Consider the following 22,679-nt stretch of genomic DNA (forward strand, 5'->3'; position numbering starts at 1 on the left):
TGAATAAATAAATAAAATCTTAAAAAACATAACATGTGCATATTCCAGGACTAAGGTGCACATGATATGACATATAATACATAAAATATGACATCTACTCAAACGCTTGCTTCCCCCATTTAATAATCAATTGCTGCCTGGGTTGCTTTCATCTGATGGCGTGTCACTCACTTAAGTGCAAAGATTGAATTCCTACTGTGCGCCCGCACCACCCGCACCAGATAAGGATGGGTAACACACCGGCATGGGTGCTGCAAGGGGCTCCAAGGAGGAGGGAATGCAAATGCGGCTAGGCTTCACTCTGCGGAGGAAAACGTTTCCCCCCTATTTCGGGGTATGCTGTAGGTTTCACTTCTCTGTGGGAAGCCCTGCCTTTGGTCTGCCACTTGTTTCTATGTGAGCTAAGATTTGTTCCTGTTTATAATTCTCCAAGAAAGCTTAGGGCAGCATTAGGAGAAAAGAGTGACTTTAAACTACCGTGTGTAAATTAAAATATTTCAAGGTCTAAAGGCTTCCATCTGTGTTTATGAATAGATGGAGAATTATTCGACCTCAGCATGACAGGAATTCTTCAATCAGTTGGGAGAGACTCTCCCAAGGAGATCTGACCCACACCCTAAAGATTAAGTAAAAATATGCTGATCGCTACAGAACCTTAAGAGCATGATGGAAACAGATGTTATTTTGTTCTCATTCCCTCACTGGTTCTTAAAAAAAAAAAAAAAAAAAGCATGTTTTATTTTTTTCTTTTTTTAAGGGGCACCTGGCTGGCTCAGTCATTGGAGCATGTGACTCTTGATCTCAGGGTTGTGAGTTCAAGCCCTACATTGCGTGTAGATCCTACTTAAAAAAAAAAAAAAAAAAAAAAAAAAAAGTGGGTTTTCATCATTGAGTCTAAACTGCCCCTGGAGGCAGCTAGTCTTTCCACTCTTTAAAACATTTCTTTGGGGACACCTCTGTGGCTCAGTGGCTGAGCCAGACCAGGGGATTGGCTCCCTGCAGGGAGCCTGCTTCTCTCTCTGCCTATGTCTCTGCCTCTCTGTGTGTCTCTCATGAATAAATTTGAAAAATTAAAAAAAAAATTTCCTCACTTACTGGTTATAGTTTCCTGAGAGTGCATGAGTGGTTGTGTCAAGTGTCCAGAATGATCACATTGCCAACCAACTTGATCATCGATGGATGTTGAAGAGTAGGATAAAGTAATTATTATAACACATGATGACTTGAAGAGAGATAAATTTGGTGCAGTCGATTAGATATAAAAGCCATTATTTCTAGTCCAAGGATTGAGCTAGAAATTAAAAATAAAAACAAACAAGCAAAACCCAAAACCTCTTTGTTAAACAAAGTCCCTGACCCTAATGGTCTCCTATTCAGTGTCCAGGCACCCATGGGGGTGAGGGGTGGATGGTGATGATGGAACACAGGATTCCTTCCTCATCTCTTCCTCGCAATGAGGTTGCTGCCCCCACAGAGGTGGGCAGCAGTCATGGGATTAGCTGGGGAGAGCCGAGGTGTCAGGGGAGTGGGCATCAGAGAGGAGGTGGGGAGAGGATGGGAGGCAGGACTGTGGAGGAACTGAGGCTCCAAGACCCTTGGGCTTGCTCCATGGGCCCATTAAATTTCACTTAAAAAACATACATTCAAGATAAAGTGATTAAGAATTTCAAGGTTGTGACTGCAGAGCATTAAACCCCAAACACTTCTAAGTGCCAGCTCTGTGTAACTGCACTGGTTGCGTGTCCAAGAAGCCAGCCCTGGCCATAGATACCCAAGCTAACACACAATGGTCGAAGACCATGGAAATTCAAAGTCCTTTGAAAAGAAAGAAAGCAAATGTTGTGCCCAAGATTTCGAATCTGAGAAACCACCAAGGGGCTGACACTGATGCAAACACACGAGGGTTTATTTACAAGCTCGAGCTTGGGTCCAAGTATACCCGACAGGGGAGCAGGGACTTGGACCCCAAGGTGGGTTACAGCTGGGTTTTTATGGGCTGGTCTAGGGGACCTCCAGAAGGGGTGGAGGAATTTCTCAAGTTCTGTTTACATTCTGATATGGGGCTTTCAAGGGCATTGAGCTCTGTTTTTTGTTGTTTTTTTTTTTAATTGAGCTCTGTTCTTATTCTAATATGGGGCTTCCTGTCACTGGTTTGGGCTCTGTTCTCATTCTAATATGGGGCTTTCTAGGACGTTAAGCTGAAAGCTGTTTTCTTCCTGTAACTGAAGTAAGGTAAATTTCAGCTCTTATTCACAGGGGCCTGGGATGGCTGTACTTGTGCTAACGCTGAACTTAACGTGGAATGGCCTTAATTTTTTTGGCCTCCACAGTAAAAATTTGCCCTGTCTTTTCACTTTAAAAATAAAAACTGCTGTGAAATAGAAAGTGATATTTTAGTCTGAACAATAGCTTCATTCCTCACCTCAACATCTCCCTAAAGAGTGTCTTCCTTTATGAAGACTGACCTGGCCTTCTCAAATAGAGTTGACTGCTTTCGTTGCACTCCTTCCTAATTTGCATAATCACAATGTTAAAAACTTGGATTTTGGGGGGTGCCTGGGTGGCTCAGTGGTTGAGCATCTGTCTTTGGCTCAGGTCATGATCCCAGGGTCCTGGGACTGAGTCCCACATCGGGCTCCCTACATGGAGCCTGCGTCTCCCTCTGCCTATGTCTCCGTGTAACTCATGAATAAATAAATACTTTTTAAAATTTGGGTTTTGGAATCAGATAAACCTGGGTTGGAATCCTAGCTCTGTGAGTGATTAGTTTTGAAACCTGGGCCAATTACTTGCATCTACTGTGTCATCTGAAAACCAGGTGATGATGCTACTCAACTGTGGCTCCAGGGCCACCATACTGGGGAGGCTTGACGATGAGAATCTAACTGGATGTGCGGCTACAGGACTTGTCCTGAAACTGCAAAAGTAAGCACATTCGTTTTGACTTGGGTTTTATGTTTATTTGGAATGGCTTTGGGAGGCGGGGGTGGGGGGGACACACTCATGGAGATCAAGAGGGTAAAAGGCATTAGTCACAAGTGCCTGGCAGCAAAAAATTAACCGCAAATATTACTTTTCTACACTAGACTCAATTTCCTGAGAGCAAGGTCCTATCATATTCACTTGGCTCTAACACAAGTGACACTTGGGAAATAAGTCAATTGGAGAAGGACAAACATTATATGGTCTCACTCATTTGGGGAATATAAAAAATAGTGAAAGGGAATAAAGGGGAAAGGAGAAAAAATGAGTGGGAAATATCAGAAAGGGAGACAGAACATGAAAGACTCCTAACTCTGGGAAAGGAACTAGGGGTGGTGGAAGGGGAGGTGGGCCGGGGGTGGGGGGGTGACTGGGTGTCGGGCACTGAGGGGGGCACTTGATGGGATGAGCACTGGGTGTTATTCTATATGTTGGCAAATTGAACACCAATAAAAAGTAAATTTATAAAAAAAAAAAAAAGTGACACTTGGCACCAAATGTGAAATTTGAATGAATTTCTTTGCGATTTTCACTAAAATGAGGAATTTATCGGTAATTTGGGAGTGGATAACACCTTTTTTTTTTTTTTTTTTTAATCTAAATTCAATGAGCCAGGGCGCCTGGGTGTCTTAGTGGTTGAGCATCTGCCTTTGGCTCAGGACGTCATCCCGGGGTCCTGGGATCGAGTCCCACATGGGGGTCCCTGCAGGGAGCCTGCTTCTCTTCCCTCTGCCTCTTTCTTTCTGTGTCTCTCGTGAATAAACAAAATCTCTAAAAAAATAAATTCAATGAGCCAACATACAGTACATCATTATGAGTTTATTTTATAAAAGAAAACAAATTAAGGGCTATTGTTAGAAACGCCAAGAAGCAACAACAGCAACAACAAAACTGGAAAGATGAGGTCGACAGGACCTTTATGATCAAATATTCAAACCTATTCCTAGGTGCCTGTTAAGGATGATGGGTCTCCTCTCTGCCTGGATGCAAAGTAGCCAACCAGGACGTCATCGGTGTGGACCTGGAGCTCACACGGCGGATTCGACACACCACTTATTTTTTTTAAGATTAAAAAAAAAATGTATTCATGGGAGACACAGAGGCAAAGACCCAGGCCGAGGGAGCAGCAGGCCCCACGCAGGGAGCCCGACGCGGGCCTGGATCCCGGGTCTCCAGGGTCACGCCCTGGGCCGCAGGCGGCGCTAAAGCGCCGAGCACCCGGGCTGCCCCGACACACTTTTTAAAGTTTTAAAGCCAAACGGCCAACGAGGAGAGGAGAACGCCCGCCGGGCACCGCGGCTCGCGGCTCAGCGACCGCAGCATCATTGGCCCGCAGCGCCGCCCCTGCCGCCAACCGCCGCGGAGTCCGGAGGGAGCGCTCTCGGGATTGGCCCGGGAAACCTCTCTCCCGGTTCATTCAAGAGGTAGCTCGGCGCGGGGCTAGGCCGGCGGCGCCGCCTGCCCAATCAGAGGGCGCGGGGGGCGGGCTTTGCCCGAGCGGAGCCAATCCCCGAAGGCGAACCTCCGCCCGCGCGACGCGCCTGCGGCGAGCGGGGGGCGTGGTCTCCGGCCGCGGGCTCCCGACTCCCCGGGCCCGCGCGCGGGGTGGGCGGGGCGAGCGGTGTCGGCGGCGGAGCCGGATGCGGGCGTCGCCGCGGCCGCCGCGGCCCTGGGGATGGGCGGAGCCCCGGCCGCCAGAGCTGGTGGCCGCCGCCGCTGCCGAGCCCGAGCGGCCGCCTCTGCTCCCGCGCGGCGCTGCTTCCTAGGGCGGCGGTATGCTGGGGAAAGGGGTCGTCGGCGGTGGCGGCGGCACCAAGGCGCCCAAGCCCTCGTTCGTGTCGTACGTGCGCCCGGAGGTGAGGGGGCGCCGCGCGGCCGGGGCGCGGGCTGTGGAGCTGCCGGGGCGGGGGGCGGGGGGCGGCGGGAGCCCCCTCCCCGCTGCGGCCGGGCCGCGGGCGCTTCCTGCGCGGCTGCCGGAGGGGAGCCGGGCGGCCCGGGGAGCTCGGGGGCGCTCGGGGGCGCTCGGGGGCCCCGCGCGGGCAGGCAGGTGCCGGAGCGCCGGGCCCGGTCGTGGCGACCAGGTGAGGGGCCCGAGCGGGGAAGGGGCCGCGGCCCGGGGCGGGGGGGGGGGGCGCTGGGCGCTCCGGGCCGCCGGCGTCAGGGCGGGTGGGCCCTGCCTTTGGAACCGCTCCGCTGAGGCTTCGGGGCTGCCCGTGTCCGCTGCGTGCGGCTCCGGGAGCTGCTGGGAGCCGCCGGCGGGGTCCGTGCGCCGCCTCCCGCCTCCCGCCTCGCGCCTCGCGCCTCCCGCCTGCCGGCGGCGCAGCCCTCCCCTTCCTCGGCGAGTCCCCCTCTGTCATTCCCTCCCCCTCTCACCGCCGTCTCGCCTTCCTCCTGGAGTTTTACGGTCAAGTTCATTCATTCACGAGCTGTTTTCCCGGAGCTCCTGCACCGTCCTGGACGCCCGGGACGCGTACACAGAACTGCGACCCCTGCTCCCCGGGAGCGTATTTGTTGGCGGGGCGGGGGGGGGGGCGCGAGTCGACGCAAGTAAAATATAAGCAGATGAAACGGTTACGTCAGGAGGGGATGAGGGGTCAAGGGCCGAGGAAAGAGAGGCGCCGTCGTCCTCCCCGGCACGGTGGCATCTGAGCAGACCTGAGGGCTGTGTGTGGGGTCTGAGGGGGAGTGCGCGGCGCTGGAGGCACAGCGAGGGAGCCGGCCCCGGGGAAGCCGAGTGGGCGAGGGGGGCCCTCGGGAGCCGGGTTAGAGACGCCGGAGCCTGTAGGCCCCGCCGCGGGCTTCCCGGGCGGTAGTCCCCGCTCCAGGTGCCTGATGAGGCGCCGTCTCCTGAAGGTTCTCCGGCGCCCGCCCTCCCCGGTACGTGAGGCAGCAGCGTGCAGGAGGAGCACCGAGCCCCTCACGGTCCTCAGCCGCCTCCCCGCCCCTGCAGGCAAAGGCCGGCGGCTGTGGGTGACAGGTCTTGACTGGGGACTGTTCTGCAAGAACACCTGAGGCCTGAAGCCTTTACACGCGCCCCTTCACATTCACGATTGCATGTGTTTTCTCTCTAGTTGAGAATACTCTTTTTTTTTTTTTTTTTTTTTGAGCATACTCTCCAAATCGGTTTTATTTTTAGTTCTACTTTGAAAATAAAAACCACTTCCTCCTTAGATGCTTGATAAGGAGTCAGGGTCATCTTGAATTTTCAACGGGCTTCCCTTGTGTTGTGGGTAAGTAGATGTGGGTTTCTCTTCGCGTCTTTTTTGATGCGGCCCTTGTTGAAATTCAACTGATCTTTAACCTTTCCTCTTCAGTGAGATTAAGCTACAAATGGAAAGTCTTCTGAAATGTGGCCAGAGTTCAAGAATGTTCAGATTTTTCATCCACCAAGTGCACATGTTGTAATTAGACATGTTTTCCCTCTTTGCCCGCAGTGCCTGATATATATTTCCTTTGAGGGATAATTAGGGAAGGGGAGTGGTTCAGCCCCAAAATGGTCACATTTTTCGGATCCTTAGAGTTCGCAGTTTTGTTTTCTTGCCATGAAATAGTGCTGTGTAGACACTATGTTTCTTTGTTGTAATCCGTCTCTAAAAATATTTTGTAAGGGAGGAAAGGGCTCTGACCTAAATTGCTTACAGTTTAAAAGATAAGGGCATGAGGGAGGGGACGAGAAGCAGTTTGTTTTTAAGTGTATAGCTTTTCCTAGACATCATATTGTTGGAAATTGGAGTGTGCAGCTTTGAGGCTTACCTCTTAGAACAGAGTCTGCTAACCTCATGGCTCACTCCATAACAGGAGTCCCTCAGAACACTTTCTGGACTGTTCTGTTTCTACTTCATACTGCTTTCATCTTTACTGTGTTTGGTGTATGTCTTCCAATCACTTATTTCTTTGTATGTGCTTTGCTCTTGTTAGCTGGGAAATCACACGTTTCTCAGGCTTTTTTTTTTTTTTTAGAGATTTTATTTATTTACTCATGAGAGACACAGAGAGAGGCAGAGACACAGGCAGAGGGAGAAGCAGGCTCCATGCAGGGAGCCCGATGTGGGACTTGATCCTGGAACCCCAGGATCACACCCTGAGCCAAAGGCCGACGCTCACCCACTGAGCCACCCAGGTGCCCCTATCTCAGGCACCATTTTGCTGGTGGGTCACTGAGCTGTCAGAACAGTCTTCATGCCGTATGATCTAATGATACCTGTGCCTGGTGTTGAACTGGTTCTTGGCTGACCAGATCTTGGAAGGCTCAACAGTGGCTTTCTTCAGTATGCCAGAGTCTGTCAAGAGTCAGCAACTTTGTGTTAAAAGCAGTAGCACTTTACTGGATAAAGGATTTGAGGACGATGCTTTTAAACATGATGGCTTTTTTTTTTTTTTTCTTGTGGTTAGACGGATTGACATTGAACAACCTGAAAGGAAGGGTGGTAGTTCGAACATGGATCTCTGCCAGAGTTAACTTGGGCTCTTCTGTCATTGATTCTAAGTCAGTGAATGTGAACATTAAAGTGCTGAACTGTAGTTCAGGACCTTTGGTCGTGTTTTGTAAACGCTGCCCGCTGCCCGGAGAGTTGCAAATCAGTAGAGCTTGTAAATGGGAAGCTTGGGAAATTGAGGTGAATGGGAGAGAGAGAGCGCGCGCGCTGGGTCATTCTTGGTGGTACCAGATGGCTGGTACCTAGAAACATCTCAGCATCACCACCTCAGCTTAGTCCCAGGCAAACAGTACAAAGGACATTGTGTCTCCGTGCAGGGGAGCCCCTGAGTGCTGAGCTCCCTATCAGGGAGGCATTTGGTTATAGTTTGGAAGCCAGATCTATTTTTCTTGCTAAATAAAACACTTGTTTGAATTATTATTTCAGAAGCCATAAGTGTTCATTTCATTGTGGAAAAATAAGAAAATATAGATATGCAAAGAATTTAAAAAAAATTATAAACAACTCAGACTGTACCCTGTCAAAGATGTGTGTGGGTGTATGCATATGTTTTTTCTAAAATGGGCTTAATATTGCTGATCATATTATTATTTTTTTTTAAGATTTTATTTATTTATTCATGAGAGACACATGGAGAGAGAGAGACATAGGCAGAGGGAGAAACAGGCTCCTCACAGGGAGCCCAATGTGGGACTCAATCCTCATACTGGGATCACGCCCTGAGCCCAAAGGCAGACACTCAACTGCTGAGCCACTCATGTGTCACTGATCATATTATGTTTTAATCTGCCTTTTCCCCAGAAATCTATATTGTAAATGTCTTTTCATGTCTGTTGTTAACCTATAATGTCATTTTAGATTAGACCCACAACAGAAACACACATTGTGGTGGGGAGATGTTAGATAGCACAAAGAGCCAAAGAAAGCAGTGTGTGTGTGGGGGGGGTTTATGTGTGTTTTTTTTTAAGATTTTTTTTTTTTTTTTTTTTTGAGAGAGACTGCATACACAAGAGAGAGGGTGGGGAAGACAGGCAGAGGGAGAGAGACTCTCAAGTGGACTTCACACCCAGTGTGGAGCCTGCTGCGGGGCTGGATCTTATGATCCTGAAATCACCAGCCACAATCAAGAGTCCCACACTTAACTGGCTGAGCTACCCAGGCGCCCCGTGATTTTTTTTCTTAAGTTTATTTTATTTATAATCTTTACACCCAACATAGGGCTCAAACTTGAGATCAAGAGTTACATGTTCTCCTAACTGAACCAGCCAGGTGCCCTCTATTTGAAGATTGTTAGATTTGGGGGATTATTTATTTATTTATTTATTTATTTTAAAGACTTTATTTATTTATTCATGAGAGACACAGGCAGAGGGAGAAGCCTCCATGTGGGGAGCCCAACATGGGACTCGATCCCAGAACTCCAGGATCACACCCTGGGCTACTCTTCCTCTGTGATACAAATATGGGCCCTGTGAGGTTAAATGTCCTGCCCAGCACCACAGAAGTATTGCAGTCCGGAGATAAGAACTGTCCCCTGGAGCTAGCAGTGCCTGTGGTTAAGCCAGGCCCATAGGAGGGTAGGGAAGGTTTTTTTTTTTTAAGGATTTTATTTATTTATTCATCACACACACACACACACACACACACACACACACACACACAGACAAGAGGCAGAGACACAGGCAGAGGGAGAAGCAGGCTCCATGCAGGGAGCCTGACGTGGGACTCGATCCCAGGACTCCAGGATCATGCCCTGGGCTGAAGGCGGTGTTAAACCACTGAGACACCTGGGATGCCCAGGGAAGGTTTTTATGTAGATGGGAGGAGAAAAAACAAGATTGAAGAAGGGTCAAAAAAGTTCAGATTTAAGAGCCAATTTTTTATTTTCATTCCTCAGGGAAAAGAATGCATTTGATTGCTTAATCTTCATTTAGGGTCATATCTTTTCATGGAGAGAAGTGACCTTATCTATGATCTTGTGTTTTTCCAAGAGATAATGGCTGGGGTTATATATCAAAATAATACAATGAATAGTTAAGAATATTTGTTAAGGGGATCCCTGGGTGGCGCAGCGGTTTGGCGCCTGCCTTTGGCTCAGGGCGTGGTCCTGGAGACCCGGGATCGAATCCCACATCGGGCTCCCGGTGCATGGAGCCTGCTTCTCCCTCTGCCTGTGTCTCTGCCTCTCTCTCTCTCTCTCTCTCTCTCTCTCTCTCTCTGTGACTATCATAAATAAATAAATAAATAGATATTAAAAAAAAAAAAAAAAAGAATATTTGTTAGGCACTTATGTGTGCATATCTCATTTCATCCTTTCAGCTCTCTTAGGCAGCAGACACTGCTACTCCCTTTTGTGTGTTTAGATGTAGAGAGACCCACTGAAGTTAGTACCTTGTGGGGGGGAGGGGGCGGTAACAGCTGGCAAGAGGTGGTGCCAGGATTTATTTATTTATTCAATTCATTCATGAGAGAGAGAGAGGGGCAGAGACACAGGCAGAGGGAGAAGCAGGCTCCGTGTGGGGAGCCCAACGTGGGACTCGATCCTGGGTCTCCAGGATCATGTCACCCTGGGCTGAAGGTGGCGCTAAACCGCTGAGCCACTGGGCTGTTCTGTGCCAGGATTTAAATTCAGGCAGTCTCACTCCAGGGCTGTTCTTCCATCCTTATGTTTATGAATGCAGGTAATTTTATAGTGAAACATGCCTGTAGTCATGATTGGCATTCACACACTAAAGTGCTTTCTCATTCACGTTCTCCAGTAGTGGTTTCTTTCTTGGCTTTTGTTAGCTTCTCCAGCAGGTGACTGAGAGGATTCAGGGCCCCTTGGAGATACAGCTAATTCAGCAGATATTTACTTAGTACCTGAAAGTACCAGGCTCTATTTTAGATGTTGGGACTACAAAACAGATAAAATAATTGAGATGATTATTTTTTGGTGGCACACTACTGTTTTGGACCACCAACTTTGACGGCTTCAGTGGATCCATAACTAGAAGACATTGGCTTATCCTAAACAGACTTCCTTGCTCAGTCCTAGCAAAAAAAAAATACCTTTAAAAGCAAGATCTAGATCTGTCATTTTCCTTTTGTAAAGACTTTTTTTCCATTCCAAACTAATTTTTTTATGCCAGAATTTTCTTCTGGACCATAGAGGTCATTGACAGTGATTTAAAGGACATCAAAAGTTCTTCCTAAAAGATCTTCCTAAAATGATCACTTTCTTAGCTGTGGCTGGCTTTAGCCTGATAATCTATCCAAAGCTTCCGCTTTTTCTCTCCTGCATGTGCTTCCTGCGGCATCTCCCTGGATCTTTTCCAGTACCTCTCAACTTCTGCAGATGGAGCATCAGAAGATGTCATGAGGCTATGTCAAGAGATACTTCCTGTAGCCTGATCAAACAGCTGCCACACAGACACCCTCTGTCTTAGAACCTAATGCTCTTCTGCAGCCTACTTCCTTCTCTGTTATTAAAACCAGGACTGCTTTTAAAATATTAGGTTAGGGGTAGCCCGGCTGGCTCAGTGGTTTAGCGCTGCCTTACAGCCCAGGGCGTGATCCTGGGGACCCGAGATCGAGTCCCACGTCGGGCTCTCTGCATGGAGCCTGCTTCTTCTGCCTGTGTCTCTGCCTCTCTCTCTCTCTCTGTCTCTCATGAATAAATAAATAAAATCTTTAAAAAAAAATAAATAAAATATTAGGTTAGGATGCCTGAGTGGCTCAGTGGTTGAGTGCCTTCATTCCAGGGCGTGATCCTGGAGTTCCAGGATCGAGTCCCGCATTGGGCTCCCTGTGTGGAACCTGTTTCTCTCTCTGCCTGTGTCTCTCATGAATAAATAGATAAAATCTTTAAAAAATATTAGGCTAAGGGCAACCCATACTTAGAAGTTTCAAGTTCTAGATTTTTCCCTGAGCATCACCAACAGGATATTTGATATTCTTGGAATACTTCACATTAAACCATCCTGTGTGACATTGTTCTTTAGTGAGAATTGGGTTTTCACAGGCCAGAGCTTTTGAAAAAAAAGTTTTCTCTTGAGCCATCTGGGTCAATGTGGCTTAGTGGTTGAGCATCTGCCTTTGGCTCAGGTCATGATCCGGGGTCCTGGGATCGAGTCCCGCATCGGGCTCCCTGCAGGGAGCCTGCTCCTCCCTCTATGTTTCTGCCTTTCTCTGTGTCTTTCGTGAATAAATAAAATCTTTAAAAAAGAAAAAAAAATCTTATTTTAAATTTTCTTTTTTTAGAGGAAGGAAGGCCCAGAGGGAGATGGAGAGAGAATCTGAACCAGGCTCCATGCGCAGCGCAGCTCAGTCTCTCAATCCTGAGATAATGACCTGAACTGAAATAAAAAATTGGTTGCTTTACCAACTGAGTCATCCAGGTGCCCCAACCAGAGCTTTTTTTTTTTTTTTTTTTTTTCTAAGATTTATTTATTTGAGAGAGAGAGAGAGAGAGTTTGCTCATGCCTGCTCTGCTCAGGCAGGGAAGGGCAGAGAGAGAGAGAGAGATCCCCAAGCAGATTCCCTGCTGAGTGTGGAGCCCAGTGTAGGGATCATACCACAACCCCAAGATCATAACCAGAGCCAACCCTGAGATCACAACCAGAGCCAAAACCAAGAGTCAGATTCCCAACTGGCTGTCCACCAAGGTGCCCCCAAAGCTTCTTTTTAATCACTTAAAGATGTATACCTATTTTTATGATAAAGACAATGTTCAAAAAAGACAATATAACGAAGTTGCAGATACCAGAAGTTAGAAAAATAAAATTACCATCAGTTGTGCTACCTTAACCAAAGCAATTAGTTCCATTGTTTAGTATGTTCTTGCTTTGTCTGTGTATCTCATATAATTGCAATCATAATATATGTAAGAATTTGTAACCCGCATGTGGTTGTCAAGTTTGAAGATAGTACTGCTGACCTGTCACAGTAGAGCGTGTGTTTTTTGAGTTATTTTTCCAACAGAAAACCATCTTAGTTTCTAATAAGTTACCGTTGTGACTTCTGAGGTGTTTTGGGGAGCAACAAAAACAGTGGGTTTGCAGTTTAATGAATCGTTTAAAATAAACCTCTTGAGATAGGTTGGGAGGTAGGATTAAACTGGAACAATTTTTATAATCTCTTCTGTTGCTTCAAGAGGATGATGAAGGGGCTAAAAGTGGAGAGGGATCTGGAGTGGAGTGAAGCTGCTCCAGAGCAGGGAGGACCATAGGACCTCTTCCTTTCCTTAGTCTGCTCTGCGTGCCTCCGGGGCCACAACTCTAGGGAGGGCAAACAGCCACTTATTATGGCTATGAGTGAGGCCAGTCCTTTAAGCCTTGGTTGTATTTCTACCTGGAAAATAATAATATTATCTGATAGGTATGTGAATATTTATGAATATCAAATATGATTCTGCAATCCTTAGAATACTTGGCACATGGTTAGGCTTCAGTAGATGTGGGCTACTGTTACTACTATTCAGAAGTTGTGGGTCAGGGCCACTTGGGTGGTTTCAGAAAGCACTTAATCATTAATCTTAGAATACAGAAATCTTTCCCAGCTAAGGTATTAACAAAAGTATTTAGTTGTTGTGGTTGTTGCCATAGTATCATGCCAGGAGAGTTCACTGGGTGGTAACTTGCTTAGAGTATTTTTCACCATCTCTAAAAGTTTCTTTTCCTCTTTTCTTTGTTCCTTTATACATTTGAGAATGATTTGGTTATATTTAAAATTCCAACCTAATGAGAACACTTACTAGATGACTTTTTTCATTGTTGACATTTGGCCTTTGGCATTTTGCTCATTTCGTTCTCTGGACCCAGTTTCCCTCTTCACTCATTTCCTTTTTTTTTTTTTTTTTTTAAGTAACCTCTGTCCCCAACATGGGGCTTGAACTCATGAGCCTGAGATCAAGAGTTGCATGCTCTATTAACTGAGCCAGTCAGGTGCCCCCCTTATCTCTCATTTCTAATGACTCTATCGTAGGCCATATTTTGTCTATTTATTGCATCTGTTCAGTGATTTTTTTTTTAAGATTTCATTTATTTATTAGAGAGAGAGAGAGAAAGAGGCAGGGACACAGGCAGAGGGAGAGGCAAGCTCCATGCAGGGAGCCTGGTGGGACTCATCCCACTCATCCAGGTCTCCAGGATCACGCCTTGGGCTGAAGGCGGGGCTAAACCGCATAGCCACCGGGGCTGCCCTGTTCAGTGATTTACTTAAGATACCAGTAAGTAAAGTGAAATTACCTCTGGGAGTAATGCAACTTTTTATCTTTTTCAAAGCCAGTTGCCAGACCATGCAGTTTTGATTTCATATGTAAATGCTTTTCATAGCTTTTCGTTTTGTGCTCATAACATCATAGCTTTTCGTTTTGTGCTCCTGACCATCATTCCTTGTAGACCTGATGGGGGAGGGGGTGGGGGGTGGGGGGGTAGCCTTTTGGAGGTGGCATCTAAGCCCCAAGTTGTTCTCATTTGGCAACAGGGAAAGTCTTCAGCTCAAGAAAAGTAGGGCTTGTGTATGAAACCCTGGCCACCATGGTAAAATACTTTCAAGTCTACCTTTCCTTCTTTTTTTTTTTTATTTTAAGATCTTATTTTTAAGTAATCTTTACACCCAGTGTGGGCTCAAACTCAACCTGAGTTCAAGAGTCCCATGCTCTACCAGCTGAGCCAGCCAGATGCCCCAGTCTATCTTTCCCTATGACAGATTGCCACCGCTCTTTGAGATGATGGTCCTGAGCTGCTTTTTGCTTTTCTTGCTAAGAGAGTTTTAATACTTCTGAGAATACCTTGAAGAGAGTGAGCCCAGTTTTTGGATGAAAAATCTCACTGAATTCCTACCTTTTCTCTAGACAAAAAATTGAATTCCTGTTTTGCTTTAATCCCTCGAGATCTACTTCCAGTGTGATTTTACCTCTTATAGACTTTTTTCCCTCAACTGTAACATTGGGTGATTATCTTCACTGTAGGCTTATTTTGAATGTGAGAAGAAATAAACTTGTATACTCAGGACCTGACACATGGTGGATCCTCAACAACTGCTAGATGCTATTATTATTAATAGTAACTTGACATGGGAATATTATTGATTGTATGCCTGCCATTTGCACTGTTAGAATTTGGAATGTGAAAACAAGTTTGGGCTCTGAGGTGGTTCACGTTCTGTTAGAGAGACAGCATGTCAACAGATGGCTTTAATGTACAGAGGTAGGTGCTGCCTGTTTATGAAGGAGGAGTGCACAGAATGCTTTTGGAGCACAGAAGGCTTGCTGCAGAACCTGCGGCAGCATCTGGCCTCATTTGAAGGCTATATAGAACTTGGAAAGGGCATTGTGAGAGTGGGTGCTAGTGTGGGGGAAGGGGATACATGCAGTGGGCAGGCAACAGGGACAGCTCCCAAGGCTCATAGGCATGTCGGGACCAGGTGGTTGGAGCATCTGTCTCATACCTTATATAAGGCATGGTGGGGGTGCAAGTGAGCTCAGTCCTGAAAAATAGAATTGAAGGGGTGCTGCTAGGATATGCAGGGTTGTTTTCTGCTTTACCATTAAGTCAGTCTGGCCCTTTGTGAGGCTGCAGGTGCCTTCTCATTGGCCTCTGGTTCTTCTTGCCCTGAGACCGTGGAGAAGCTCCTGCTCTGAAGCTTTGAGCTCCTCGCCAGCTATTCAGCTGACCTAGGATTTATATAGCAGTTCTGGGGGGGTCGGGGCAGGAGGTTGGTGCACAGGCAATGCCATGTGTTTTTGCAGCTGCTGTTAGTCACATCAGTTGGCTGAAAGGATGACATTTGGACAGTGCCGTCATTCCCAACTGCTACCTTTCTCTCGAGCTCGTACGCGTTCCAGTGCTGCCCTCTTTACTTTCAACGTAATGTGCTTGTGAAGAGCATGGCTTTGGAATCAGAGCTCTACGACCTGGTGCGTGGATTTGGTCTGGCTCTTTAACTGTTCTGAGCCTGTTTCCTCATCTGTGAAATGGCAGTGAAAATAACAGTATCCAGCTCTGCAGATTGTTGTTAGCCTTAATTGAGGCAATCCACGGGAAGTGGCTAACACAGTCCTCAACATGTAGCCAGCACTCATTAAATGTTCATTGCTGTGGTCGCTGCAGCTTCTGTGTGTGCATGCGTGTTCTTTGGGCCACCAGAGCAGGTCTCCATAGCAACAAGATTTCCTACATTTCCTTCTAACATTGTTCTTCCTTGGTCTTCTCAGAGGCTTGTGTCCAGAGCCAAGGGCACTGGCCCTTTCCCAGGACTGTGCCCTACCTGCAGTGGGTGCCTTTGCTATCCACCCAGAGGGTCTCCCTTCCTGCACAGCGTTCTCTTCCAGTGAGCTTTTCTGTGTGGATTCCTTCTCTGTCTTCCTTTTTTTTTTTTTTTTTTTTTTTTTTAATTTTTATTTATTTGTGATAGAGAGAGAATGAGGCAGAGACACAGGCAGAGGGAGAAGCAGGCTCCATGTACTGGGAGCCCGACGTGGGATTGGATCCCGGGTCTCCAGGATCACGCCCTGGGCCAAAGGCAGGTGCCAAACCCCTGCGCCACCCAGGGATCCCTCTCTGTCTTCCTGTTAGGGTGTTTTGTCTTGGGGGTGCCCAGGAGGAGCTACCTAGGGTTTGGGCAGCATATTATGTCCTGGGTGTTATGTCCAATCCAGTTTGGCTTTTGCCCTTTTAAATTAGCCTTCCTAGCTGCTGCCAGCAGTCCTCCCTTTCCCCAGCAGCCATTTGTACTCCAAACTAGTCACAGTTTCCAGGGTTCCCTTGGGGGAGACCTCTTTTGCTGGCCTGTCTTTATTTCCATTCATTCTGTGATCCCTGCTAGCATCTCCTCAAGTGCTTGGAACCACAGACCACAACTGCTTAACTGGTCTGTCTACCCAAGTCACCCTGCACACCATAGCCAGGTTCCTGCTAGATGCAGCTTTCATGTGTGATTTTCCTATTTAAGAGTCCTCCTGTCCACCTGCCTCCTCCCCACATCTTAACAGCTTTTCCAGACTCACTGCAGATTCCTTTCTTCTTTTGATTTGTTGAAAGAGTGTTAGCTTGCATTTGGGAGGCCAAGGTGCTGCTCATTTCTTTTCTTTTCTTTTTTTTAATTTTTTTTTTTATTTATTTATGATAGTCACACAGAGAGAGAGAGAGAGGCAGAGTCACAGGCAGAGGGAGAAGCAGGCTCCATGCACCGGGAGCCCGACATGGGATTCAATCCCGGGTCTCCAGGATTGTGCCCTGGGCCAAAGGCAGGCGCTAAACCGCTGCGCCACCCAGGGATCCCTGCTCATTTCTTTTCTGTGTGACTTTGAGGGAGCCCCCTTTACCTCTTTGGCTCTCATATCCTGATTCAGAGAGTTGACTTAGGCAAGTGATTTTAAACCTGTTTGCACGAAGGGGCACCTGGGTGGCACAGTCAGTTAAGTGTCGGACTGTTAGTTTTGGCTCTGGTCATGATCTCAGGGTCGTGGGGTGGAGACATGCATGGAGCTCTGTGCTCAGCATGGAGTCTGCACGAGACTCTCCCTTGGCCCTCCCATTGCTCACGCATGCACGCACACAGCCTCTCAAATAAATCTTTTTTTTTTTTTTTTTTTTTTTTAAGATTTTATTTGGGATGCCTGGGTGGCTCAGTGGTCTGCCTTCGGCTCAAGTCATGATCCTGGAGTCCTGGGATCAAGTCCCACATTGGGCTCCATTCATGGAGCTTCTCCCTCTGCCTATGTCTCTGCCTCTCTCTCTCTCTCTGTGTTTCTCATGAATAAATCAAATCTTTTTTTTTTTTTTTTTTTTATTTATGATAGTCAGAGAGAGAGAGGCAGAGACATAGGCAGAGGGAGAAGCAGGCTCCATGCACCGGGAGCCTGATGTGGGATTCGATCCTGGGTCTCCAGGATCGCGCCCTGGGCCAAAGGCAGGCGCCAAACTGCTGCACCACCCAGGGATCCCATAAATCAAATCTTTAAAAAAATTTTTATTTTTTCATTTGAGATAGAGCAGAGAGAGAGAGCATGAGTGGGGGCGGGGGGCAAGGGAGAGGGAGAAGCAGGCTCTCTGCTGAGCGGGGAGCCAGATGTGGGGCTCAATCCCAGGATCCTAGGATTATGATCTGAGCCAAAGGTGGATGCTTAACCAATTGAGCCACCCAGGGGCCCCTCAAATAAATCTTTAGGGAAAAAAAAAAAAACTATTTTGTACAAGGAAACTATTAAAAGATTATTTATTTATTTGACAGAGAACATAAGCAAGGAGGAGGAGCAGGGGGAGAGGGAAAAGCAGGCTCCCTACTGAGCAGGGAGCTCATGCTGGGCTTGATCCCAACACCCTGGGATCATGACCTGAGCCAGAGGCAGATGTTTAACTGACAGAGCCACCGAGGCACCCAAAAAGAAAGAAAAAAAATTCTTTTTTTTTAAACAATGTGTTTCTTTGAAGAATTTCTTCAAAATACACTGTCCCAAGTCCTGCTTTAGAGAGTCACATATATCTTAGGGACAGGAAAGGATGTGTGAGGGAGTGGGCACCTGCTGTAGGAATCTGCATTTTTTGTTGTTAACTATGATCCTTTCCCTCATCCCCATTAAGAACTGCCATTTCAAATGAAGTCATGGAGGAAACCCTAATGGAGAAAGAAAAGTGAGTTTAGTGGGAAAAGCATCTGGCCAGTGAGCGCTTCAGAGGGCCAGAGCCACCTTAGCCTGTGTTTGCTGGGCTTTCCTCACTGGCATTCTCCCTTTCTTTTTGTACTGGGTACAAAAGCTACAGACTGTAGCTCTGGGCTCTTGGTTGCTACAGTGTCTCTTCTCTACTCAGGTATAATCTCTCCACATCTGGGGGTGTTCTTTTTCCAACAGAACCGTAAGCTCCTTGAGGGCAGGGCTGTGGGGCTTGAGTGGCCTTGTGGAGGTCAGGGCGGCTTCAGAGAGGGCTGTGGCCATCCCAGAGGGGGCCTCAGAAGGTAGCTGGTAGGAGCATCATTCTGAGGCTTTTTTATTTCTCCTGGAGAGTAATTTGGATAGCTGAGGTAGACCTTTAATGTGGTTGCTGATTCTATTCTTGGTCTTAATGCCCCAACAGTCAGTCATCTGTTAAAGTGATTTTTTTTTTAAATTTTATTTTAATTTATTCATGAGAGACACAGAAGAGAGGCAGAGACACAGGCAGAGGGAGGAGCAGGCTCCATGCAGGGAGCCTGATGTGGGACTCAGTCCCGGGACTCCAGGATCACGCCCTGGGCTGAAGGCAGGCGCTAAACTGCTGAGCCACCCAGGCATCCCTGTTAAAGTGATTCTTGTCAAGAAGCCTAAATGAGGGATCCCTGGGTGGCGCAGCGGTTTGGTGCCTGCCTTTGGCCCAGGGCGTGATCCTGGAGACCCGGGATCGAATCCCACGTCGGGCTCCCAGTGCATGGAGCCTGCTTCTCCCTCTACCTGTGTCTCTGCCTCTCTCTCTCTCTCTCTCTCTCTGTGACTATCATAAATAAATAAAAATTAAAAAAAAAAAGAAGCCTAAATGAGTAATACTTTCACTGCCATTCAATAAATGATGAGCTGTCAAACCAGAGTGAGGGATTTAATTTGAGTCTTTGTGAGTACTTTCTTCCTTAAAAAAAAACTGAGATAAGGGGGAAAAGCGGTCTAAATGTGAAAGAACTTAAAATAGGCACATGCATAAGTATTTTTTTTTCTTAGCTGTTAGGATGATACACTGTTGGAGGCTGTTTCCTGTTTCCCTGTCCTGAACACTTGTTACATTTGAGAGGATACTTGATGGCATTATTTTGTAATAGGACAGAAGTTTAAGATTGGCAGTTAGTTACCTAGGGCTAGGAGTGGGCTTGGAGGGTTGGTGGCAGGGAGAATGGAGGGGATGAATGCTAGTGGGTACCATGTTCTTTTTAGGTGTGCTGAAAATATTCTAAAATGGTTGTGATTATAGTTGTACAACTCTGAATATACTAAACACCATTGAATTGTGCACTTTTAAATAGGTGAATTATAGGGGCGCCTGGGTGGCTCAACAGTTGAGTGTCTGCCTTTGGCTTAGGGCGTGGCCCCGGAGTACCAGGATCAAGTCCCACATCGGGCTCCCCTCAAGGAGTCTGCTTCTCCTTCTGCCTATGTCTCTGCCTCCCTGGGTCTCTCATGAATAAATAAATAAAAATCTTAAATAAATAGGGGCAGCCCTGGTGGCGCAGCGGTTTAGTGCCGCCTGCAGCTCAGGGTGTGATCCTGGAGACCCAGGATCGAGTCCCACGTCAGGCTCCCTGCATGGAGCCTGCTTCTCCCTCTGCCTGTGTCTCTGCCTCTCTCTCTCTCTCTCTGTCTCTGTCTCTCATGAATAAATAAATAAAATCTTTAAAAAAAAATACATGAATTGTGGGGTGTATAAATTTGTCTTTCTGGAGTTTGTTGTTGTTAAGTAAGCCCAATGCCCAATGTGGGGTTTCAACTCACAACCTTGAGATCAAGAATCACATGCTTTACCTACTAAGCCAGACAAGGTGTCCCTGAATTTATTATGTCTTAGTACAACTTTTACAAAAACAAAGTAAAAACCAAAAGTACTAAATTTTTGTTTTAAGCTTTCTTAGGTGTTGGAATTCCTGAGAACAAGTTCTGGCTTCATCACCTGTTTAGCTGTATGAGCCCAGTCACATGATTATTATTATTTTTTTAAAGATTTTATTTATTTATTCATGAGAATACACAGAGAGGAGAGAGAGAGAGGGGCAGAGACACAGGGAAAGGGAGAAGCAGGCTCCATGCAGGGAGCCTGACGTGGGACTCGATCCTGGGTCTCCAGGATCACGCCCCGGGCTGTAGGCAGCGCTAAACCCTGTAGGCAGCGCTAAACCGCTGAGCCACTGGGACTGCCCCCAGTCACATGATTTAACCTTTTGGAGCTTCATGGGCCTTATCTATAGAGTAGGGGTGAGAATACTTTACAGAATCACTGTCAAGATAAATTACAGGGGACCTGTGAAAGTGAACGTAGTAAAACCTCCGGCAGATTATATATTTATGTGTTTAAGTTAGGCCTATATTTTTGTGGATAATAGATGCTTAGTCTGAAATGTTTTTGAGAGTTCCCAACTAGCCATATGCAATGAACACTTATTAAGGCTGAGAACTGATTTGCATGGCGAGTAAATAGCAGGATCCTCAAGACCAGATACGGGAATGGCTCAATCTGTCGTCTGTTACTCTGAGTCCAGACAGAGATTGTCAGTTTGCCTCTTACTGCATGTCTGCTTCCCTGGCTTCTGTTTTCTTTCAGAGTAATTGTTGTTTGTATGCCAAAGACAGTGTATAGTTAGTAGAGTTGATCTGTGGTTAGCAGGAAAGCTGTTACCTGTGTTTTAGCCAGGAGTAAGCCTCTAGTCAGGCTGGCTCCAGAGTGATTGAAGCCCTCTGGCCAGGAGCAGAGAACCAACAGCCCTGGGAATCAGCTCCAGGAAACAAATCCCGCCTTGATTTCCAGCTCCTAGAACTGGACTGTGGATAGATTAATTTAACTTCTAGCCTATATCTTCAGTGACAGACCTTCAGATTTAAAAGTCTGGCTTTGAATATGCACCTGCCCCACTGATGGGACCAGAATATGTTTCAGAAAGCCAGTGAGACGTGTGACAAGAGTTCAGTAATACTGGCACTAATCATATACTTAGGTAGTCATTTTTATTTTATTTATTTATTTTTTACTTTTTTTTAAAATTTTTTTAAATTTTTATTTATTTATGATAGTCACACAGAGAGAGAGAGAAGCAGAGACATAGGCAGAGGGAGAAGCAGGCTCCATGCACCGGGAGCCCGACGTGGGATTCGATCCTGGGTCTCCAGGATCACGCCCCGGGCCAAAGGCAGGCGCTAAACCGCTGCGCCACCCAGGGATCCCTATTTATTTATTTTTTAAAGATTTTATTTATTTATTCGTGAGAGACACAGAGACATAGAGGGAGAAGCAGGCTCCCTGCAGGGAGCCCAACGTGGGACTCAATCCCGGGACTCCAAGATCATGCCCTGAGCAGAAGGCAGGTGATAAACCGCTGAGCCACCCAGGCATCCCTAGGTAGTCATTTTTAATAGAGCTCTTTTTAAAAAATCTCTTAAGAACTATGCTTCGGATGAAAGAATATTACCAGGATCAAGAATTATTTGTCTTCTTTTTAGGTTTTTCTTTTATGCATTCTTTCAGTAGACTTCTGACAGTTTACTATCTGAGGCTAAAAAATACAAAACAGAGGAGCACAGGGGAAGGGAAGGAAAATGAAACAAGGTGAATTCATAGAAGGAGACAAACTGTGAGAGATTCTTTTTTTTTTTTTTTTTTTAGATTCTATTTATTAATGAGAGAACGAGAACGAGAGCGGCAGAGAGAGAAGCAGGCTCCATGCAGGGAGCTTGACCTGGGACTCGATCCCGGGTCTCCAGGATCAGGCCCTGGGCCGAAGGTGGTACTAAACCACTGAGCACCCCCAGGCTGCCCCAAACTGTGAGAAATTCTTAATCAAAGGAAACAAATTGAGGGTCGCTGGAGGGGAGGAGGGTAGAGGACAGAGAAACTTCGTGATGGGCGTTAAGGAGAGCACATGATGTAATGAGCACTGGGTGTTATTTGCACCTGATGAATCACTGACCTCTACCTCAGAAACCAATAATACACCATATGTTAATTAATTGAATTTAAATACAAAAATGAAAGTTAAAAAAAATATACGGGTACAGCCTCAGCCCCCAGTTTGTGTCACTGGTTAGGAAGGCAGACAAGGTAAGAGATTGTTGCAATACAGGAGAGGGGGTGGATCAGAGAGCTTCGCAGAGGTCTTGAACCGTGTGGACAGTGGATTGACGGGCCATTGGTGGCCGTGTGGCTGTGGTCAGGGCATCGTGAGTGGGCATACTCAACCAGGGAACACAGGCCTTGTGAGGAGGAAAGAGGACCCTGCCAAAAGAAGAGACTTGTGGAAGAGCAGCCAGGCCTGTAACTAATTTCTAATTTTTAGGTGTCAGTATAAATGACACTTCCTGAGGGCAGCCGTCTTCTCTGACCCTGTCTGAATGTGATTAGATGCCGTGCTCCCATCAGGCCTGCGGCCTGTCCTCCAAGCGCAGCACCTTACACACATCTTTATTACGGCTTGTACTGTGGTCGACCCCTGTGTGCTCCAGAGAGGTAGAGGCAGTGTGTTGTGTTCTTTCTGGGGTTCTTGTGCTTGAATATAGCAGGTGCATTAGGAGTGATTGTTCAGTCAGTAAAAGACTATGTGAAAGGGCAGGAG

General features: G+C 46.8%; 1 protein-coding gene across 1 annotated transcript in view; it reads left to right on the forward strand.

The window, feature by feature from the left end:
• Window positions 1–4,620: 4,620 nt before the first annotated feature.
• Window positions 4,621–22,679, forward strand: part of MTMR12 (myotubularin related protein 12) — a 72,871-nt gene continuing 54,812 nt past the window's right edge. The window contains 1 exon segment of the mRNA XM_072824994.1: window positions 4,621–4,838. Coding sequence (XP_072681095.1) covers window positions 4,758–4,838 — 81 coding nt within the window. The 5' untranslated portion in view covers window positions 4,621–4,757.

This window comes from Canis lupus, chromosome 4, assembly GCF_048164855.1.
Source record: "Canis lupus baileyi chromosome 4, mCanLup2.hap1, whole genome shotgun sequence".
NCBI classification, from domain to species: Eukaryota; Metazoa; Chordata; class Mammalia; order Carnivora; family Canidae; genus Canis; species Canis lupus.